This window comes from Chelmon rostratus, chromosome 13 (genome assembly GCF_017976325.1).
Source record: "Chelmon rostratus isolate fCheRos1 chromosome 13, fCheRos1.pri, whole genome shotgun sequence".
Taxonomy (NCBI): domain Eukaryota; kingdom Metazoa; phylum Chordata; class Actinopteri; order Chaetodontiformes; family Chaetodontidae; genus Chelmon; species Chelmon rostratus.
The window spans coordinates 13,960,984-13,967,818 of record NC_055670.1 but is presented as its reverse complement, the minus strand read 5'-3'; the positions used below and the strand labels follow the sequence as shown (position 1 = coordinate 13,967,818).

At 42.3% G+C, this 6,835-nt stretch overlaps 1 protein-coding gene across 1 annotated transcript; it reads left to right on the top strand.

Moving 5' to 3' along the window:
* Positions 1 to 211: 211 nt before the first annotated feature.
* Positions 212 to 4,101, top strand: tbr1b (T-box brain transcription factor 1b). Its single transcript, XM_041950143.1, has 6 exons — positions 212 to 903; positions 1,179 to 1,333; positions 1,531 to 1,652; positions 1,929 to 2,087; positions 2,448 to 2,509; positions 3,258 to 4,101. Exons 1-6 carry the CDS (start codon positions 212 to 214, stop codon positions 4,099 to 4,101), a joined length of 2,034 nt encoding a protein of 677 aa, XP_041806077.1.
* Positions 4,102 to 6,835: the final 2,734 nt, after the last annotated feature.

Below are 6,835 nucleotides of genomic sequence, written 5' to 3'. Positions count from 1 at the left end.
GAGTTAACCAATGGCGGCACTTGTTTCATTAGCAAAGCAGGGAGAGTGATGGAAAGAAAACCCTTCCTGATTGCAGGATGGTGTCAATTGGCTAATTTGCCGCCTTCGGTACTTCAAGTCATAGCAAGGCGTTTTCATAGTGTTAGATTAGGAAAGGCGTGTGCAAAAGCCTGTGATATATGTTGAGCTAATAGTGGCTTCCTATCGAGCTATGCAGGTCGAGAATTGCATCTCGCCCGGGAGTGATCTCTCCAAGAAATTTATGAATGTGGGCAGTGGCTTTTCGAGCTCCGATGGATCAGAGCTTTCGTTGCAGGACCATCCTATTATATGTGCAAGTGACAACCTGGAGAGAAGTTCACCTCTGAAAAAAAACTCCAGGGAGATGACGAATCAGTCAGAGGCAGACAATTTTCCCGACTCAAAGGACGCATCAGGGGACGTCCAGAGGGGCAAACTCTCTCCTGATCTTCACGGAGTCTCTGACATCCGTCATAATTTCGATGGATCTGCAGGAGAAAGGTGCATCTTTTCTCCATCCACCCAGCCACAGTCAATCTCAGCAGCTCCCAGTGCCATGTTCCCTTACCCGAGCCAGCATGGACCAGCGCATCCGGCTTTCTCTATTGGAAGTCCCAGCCGCTATATGGCCCATCACCCGGTCATAACGAATGGAGCTTACAACAGCCTTCTGAGCAACACGTCTCCGCAAGGCTACCCGGCTGCGGGCTACCCGTATGCGCAACAGTATGGACACACTTACCAAGGAGGGGCTTTTTACCAGTTCTCCACGGCGCAGGCAGGACTGGTTCCGGGGAAGGCGCAGGTGTACCTGTGCAACAGGGCCCTGTGGCTGAAGTTTCACAGGCACCAAACAGAGATGATCATCACAAAGCAAGGACGGTAAGTGCGCGCACAGTGAGCGCGGCCAATCTGTCACACTCCTCGCAGAATTAGTCCATTTTCTGGCTACATCACCGCGAAGCTTTTGCTTCCGCGGTACAGAATTGACGTGTGTTAACATCGAATCAATATTTCCCCAAATAAAAAGGAGAAGGGACTTGGCATCGCACCAAGGCAAGCTCGAAAGAAAAAAACGAGGAATCTGATCTGATTTTTGTGCCTTTTTTTAGTCACGAGAGGCGTTTTCCTAATCTGTGCTCCTTTATTTTCCACAGACGAATGTTCCCGTTTTTAAGCTTCAACATCTCTGGCCTCGACCCAACTGCGCACTACAATATATTTGTGGATGTTATACTTGCTGATCCAAATCACTGGCGATTTCAAGGAGGCAAGTGGGTGCCATGTGGGAAGGCAGACACAAATGTAATAGGTATTATAATTCATTTATTCCGCTATTTATTCCACAATTAACGTTTTAATTCCACAACATGTTTTTTTTCGATATATTTGGCCACTGCGTGTATTTAAAAAGGTCAAATTTAAGAAATCCTGTCAAAGTAATTTATTTTAAATAACAAACCATCTATTATGTGTTTAATTTATCTGTATTTTTGCGTATTCTTTTAGGAAACAGGGTTTATATGCATCCGGACTCACCAAATACTGGTGCGCACTGGATGCGTCAAGAAATATCATTTGGAAAGCTAAAGCTGACAAACAACAAAGGTGCCTCCAACAACACGGGGCAGGTGAGACAGCATCACATCCAAATATTCTTATGGATTATTTATGTAATACAAGATGGAAGAAAGCAACGTTTTTCCATTTTCTTCCTTGTTTATTATATCCTACTAATTATTTTCCATCTGGCATAGTTTGCTATCTTACTGTCTGAATCATTTACAGCAACAGCACCAGTGAGAAAAATGACAAGATCGAACTAAATGAGTTCAGTGTCTGCTTTTAATCATGCATCCAAAGTTTGAAGCTCAGTCTCAGACGCGCGTCTTTCGTTGAATCTCCAGATGGTGGTTCTCCAGTCTCTCCACAAGTACCAGCCCAGGCTCCATGTGGTGGAAGTAAACGAGGATGGGACAGAGGACACCAGCCAACCAGGACGAGTCCAGACTTTCACCTTCACAGAAACGCAGTTCATCGCCGTCACAGCTTACCAGAATACCGACGTACGAGCGCTTCATGTGACACCACACTGCTGCAAATGTCCCCTCAAACCATGCTCTGATCCGTTTTTAACAAGTTCACTATTATTTAAAAAAAAGAGCACAATTTTCTACATTTTACAATACTTTTTATTTTACTTATTTATTTTGAAACAAAGTCAAACGAAGCGGATTTTAATGGGACTGAAGACAGAAAGGCTCAGATTCTTGCATGATTGGGGATTTCTTCATCCTGCTGTCTATATCTCACAAAAACAAACAAACAAACAAAAAATTAAATACTAAATAAGAAATAGTGTTTTGGAGACGGACGCTGCAGTGCGCTGATCTTTGTTTTCTAATCGGTGCCTTATTTTTCCGCAGATTACGCAGTTGAAGATTGATCACAATCCGTTTGCTAAAGGATTTCGGGACAACTATGACACGTAAGGTTTTCTCTCCTCTGAGCATTTTTTTTACACATTTATTCGATTGTAATTTTGTTAATTGCGGCTTCTTTGATTTATTGCATGTTGCTGTAATTCTAGCATATATAAAGTCTTCATTAAAAATCAGGTTACCTCATATTAAAAATCTTAAATGTACTCTTATGATTCTGCTGAGGATTTGGTGAATTGTTATCGCAGTTATAGGGGCTCAGAAGGTTTCGAAAATGAAGCGAACATGGTCCTAAAAATGTGTGCTTTTGTGCTTTTGAATGGACTGAAACTGACGCAGGGGATTTTTAACTTAACTGGCAGAAAATTCCAATATTTAATTAAAAAAAACTCCACAATATTAGAGATGAAAGTTAAAATGATTCCTTTATAGTCTGTTGATGACAGAATTGATATTCCTCACTCAGTGGCTCGGCTTGTCTTGTACTGACAGTAATTGCAGATAAAGGAGCAGTTTTCATATTGATCCGTAGGTTTCAGATGTTGAACAGCTGAACAAAGCGGGGATTTTTGGAAATGATACTTTGCGTGCGTTTAAATTTGTATAAGGCAGCAGGCCAGTTTTGACCACTTTGCGTAAAGATAACTTTTATGTCATAAATGATGAGAGAATCTGCTGGATAAAGTCACTGCTGAAGCAGATACTGACCTACATTTCTTTGATTGTTAGAGGAGCGGCCGTAGCGCGCAGCTCGGTGACTGAATTGTTTCTCTGTTTTTCTCTCCATCTTTTCAGTGTCTACACAGGCTGCGACATCGACCGCCTAACTCCATCACCGGGTGACTCTCCGCGTTCACAGATCGTGCCGGGTGCGAGATATGCCATGCCTAGCTCTTTCCTGCAGGACCAATTTGTCAGCACTTATGCCAAATCTCGCTTTCACCCTGGCATGGGGACTGGTCCTGGCACGGAGCGCAGCGTCCCACTCGGCAACAGCTTGCTATCCCCGCAGCAAACCGAGGAGCCCACTGTTGCCACCCCCCCGCAGCGATGGTTTGTCACCCCTGCCAACAACCGACTGGACTTTGCTGCCTCGGCATACGACGCCGCTGATTTCGCCGGTAACGCGGCCACCTTGCTGTCCTACGCAGCGGCCGGAGTGAAGGCTCTTCCCCTGCCGACTGCAGGCTGCTCCAACCGGCCTCTTGGCTATTACGCAGACCCGTCAGGCTGGGGAGGACGCACGCCACCGCAGTACTGCGGCGTGAACAGCAAATCCAGCTCGGTCTTTTCCTGCTGGCCCACTAACTCTATCGGTGGCAGAGCGGGCACCAACTACCTGGCCGAGGAGGGAGACTCCATCCCGACGGAGCGGTCACCGATCGGCGGCTCGGAGGAGACCAAACCCAAAGACATGACATCAGAGTCGAACTGGATAGAGACGCCGTCCTCCATTAAGTCCATCGACTCGAGCGATTCTGGCATCTTTGAACAGGCCAAAAGGAGACGGATCTCACCTTCTGCCACGCCGGTTTCAGAGACAGTGTCCCCGTTAAAATCAGAGCTGCTGACACCGAGAGAGTGTGAGAAAAACTGCACAAAGGACATTGGTTATTACAGTTTCTATCCTCACAGTTAAAACAATGAAAAGCCTATCTATCTATCTATCTATCTATCTATCTATCTATCTATCTATCTATCTATCTATCTATCTATCTATCTATCTATCTATCTACAGGTTAATCATTAAAAATAAAAAAAGACGAAAAGGACTGTCATCTCCACAGTTAAAGGCCAAACAATGTAAATTCTTCCACTACTGACTACCCTGTTCTGTCATCGGTTTGGGCGCCTTGTTTCCACACTGTTAAGTAAGAAAACACTGTAATTATGAATATAGTGTACATAATTATTGGTGATAGTGATTGGATGTACACAAAATAGATAAAATCTGATTCCTAAGTAGTGTTTAAAGAAAAAAAAAAGCGAACTCTCTTCTGTTAAGTAGCCTAAACTGTTAGTAAAGAAAGATATCGAGAATCTGTACATGAAATGTTCTTGTGTAGCATATACTGGCATAATAATCCTTGTCAGTGAAAAAAATATGTATTTTGTACTTTATCAAAGCTGTAGGCTACCAAAACTTTATGACGTTATTGATCACTGCTACATTCATGATACCTGTGGTTAAATAAGTTATACATGTTGGTAATGTAGACTTAGAGTCTTTTTTTTTCTTTCTCTCAGCCTCTTATTTTTCATAGCCTGTATTATTTTGCTGTTGTGAAAATCTCTGTATCTGCTGTAATGTGATTGAAACGTAATAAATGATGTTATCATGAGGACAAGAAAGGAACATATATTTTTTAAATTAATATTTCATTAGTATTTTTTAATTGATGGCATGCTTCTGTTAAAGTTGTTTGCATTTAAATTGTTTTGGAACTCGCAGATATTTTTTTTTTTCGTTGTTTTCCGTGAACGCATCACGTGGACCGTTTTTCCAGTCATTTAAAAAGCGGTTTTATCAGGACACCGTGAAAGTGCTCCAAACAAAAAAATAAGAATATTCTAATGAGCAATAAGAAATATTCCAAATTAATTGATGCCCCTCTCATGTGAGGCTTTTTTTAAAATTGGAGAGGATGCTCTCGTGTGTCTACTGATTGGTTTAGAATACGAAAAAAAGTCAATTTAATAAGACATCCAGGTGGCAAAAATGGCACAGCGAAAAAAGAAAAAGAAGAAGAAGAAAGAGAAAAGGAGATCAGTTAACGAGGGCACAGAACTGGCGGGTGCCGGAGCTCTGGAGAACCCGTGAATGGAGCCAGACTGTTAAACGTCAAGGTGCAACTTTTCTGTCCGTCACAATGCAAAGTGATCCAGGTGGTTCCTAACAACATTAACCAACTCATGGATTTGCCGTTAGATATTTCAGTCTGACTCAACAATAAGGACTGCTGCAACATTTGGTTGGACTGACTTTGTTTGCCAATCTAAGAGGGCGAAAAGTTTTTTTTTTCTTTTCTTTTTGTCATAGTTACACCGAAAAAAACTGTGAAGTTGACAAGTTTTCTGCTCTAGTCTTCCAAAGGAAGTGACACATCAAAAGAAAGTCTTGCCTGTGTGAAAATGTGGACCAGAACAGACCCGCAGAGAACAGGGGTAAGGATAAACCTCACTGCACATTTTGTAAAATAATGTGTTTTTTTTTTAAAACTAAAATTAATTTCAAATTGAATGGTTAATTGCTGATTGGATGGTTCAAGCCTTATATATGCTCTGCCTTAATCATCTGCTTTTTAATTGCGCCATTTGAAAAATTATTGAACACTGATATCAAATTAAGTTAGAAAAATAATTAAAGCTGATACGTAATAAGCTCAATGTGCACTTAATTGGGATTTCAGTGTGAAGGAGATGCTCACAGCTGTCAGTAAGACGCGCGGAATTTAGCGTTTGTGTGTGTGTGTGTGTGTGTGTGTGTGTGTGTGTGTGTGTGTGTGTGTGTGTGTGTGTGTCAGTCAGCCATAGGCCTTCCCAGGGATAAACAGCAGATGGCGATAACTGAATGCAGGTCCTGTGATCAAACAGCTTTTCATTATGTGGCTCTCAGGAGGTGAGTCCAGTCCAGGGGCAGAAACCACAAATCCGAAGATCACTTATTAATAAATGAACTTCTATTTACGACTTAATCGCAATTACTGCGGTTTGCCTCTGGATTCAGCTGGCCATGGGTTGAGATCTACACCAGATGGCGATGCTTTATTATTATATCCGTTAAAGGAATCCCTGCTGTTGAAAAAGCCTCACCGCTGCAGTGCCAAAAAAGGGTTTCAGCTGCAATCCACAAGCTATAATCAGCACAGTAAACACTCTGCCTGACAAATAAATATGACTGATAAAAAAAAAAATCAAATAACGCCTGTCATTATACACATTTTATGCATGTTTGGCGTCACATCCTGCACCCAGATGTACCAGGCAGGACCCTCCAAAGGTGAAAAGCCTTTAAGTTCATAAGTTCATCCTCAAGTTCAGCTCAGAGTCTTTCAGCAATACTTTGATAAAGATTCTCACAGCTAAAGCAGCACCTTTGTGCCACTGCCTTTGTAAACAGGGTTAAAGGTGCAGTTTCAGGTCTAATGTTAGACACCCACATCCTCCAGAAAGGTTTAGTGCGCAGCTGTGTTGTAAATCATACGCATGCTTCTATTGCTGCACCATAACACCCCCACAACTGAATGAATACAATTAAAAATGTGACCTTTTTACTGTCTGAACACGTCTTATCTCGGAGTTTGAGCAGGATCCCTGGGTTTCTGCCTTTGCTCTGAGGTTTCTTGTGTTTGTCCGCAGTGGGATGCTGATCC

What these genes read in the sequence shown, in the direction of transcription:
- tbr1b (XM_041950143.1), top strand. Translation starts at nt 212, where the DNA reads ATGCAGGTCGAGAATTGCATCTCGCCCGGGAGTGATCTCTCCAAGAAA. An exon ending in CAGCTTACCAGAATACCGAC is followed by an intron (nt 2,088 to 2,447) that starts GTACGAGCGCTT and finishes ATTTTTCCGCAG; the next exon opens with ATTACGCAGTTGAAGATTGA. An exon ending in TTTCGGGACAACTATGACAC is followed by an intron (nt 2,510 to 3,257) that starts GTAAGGTTTTCT and finishes CCATCTTTTCAG; the next exon opens with TGTCTACACAGGCTGCGACA.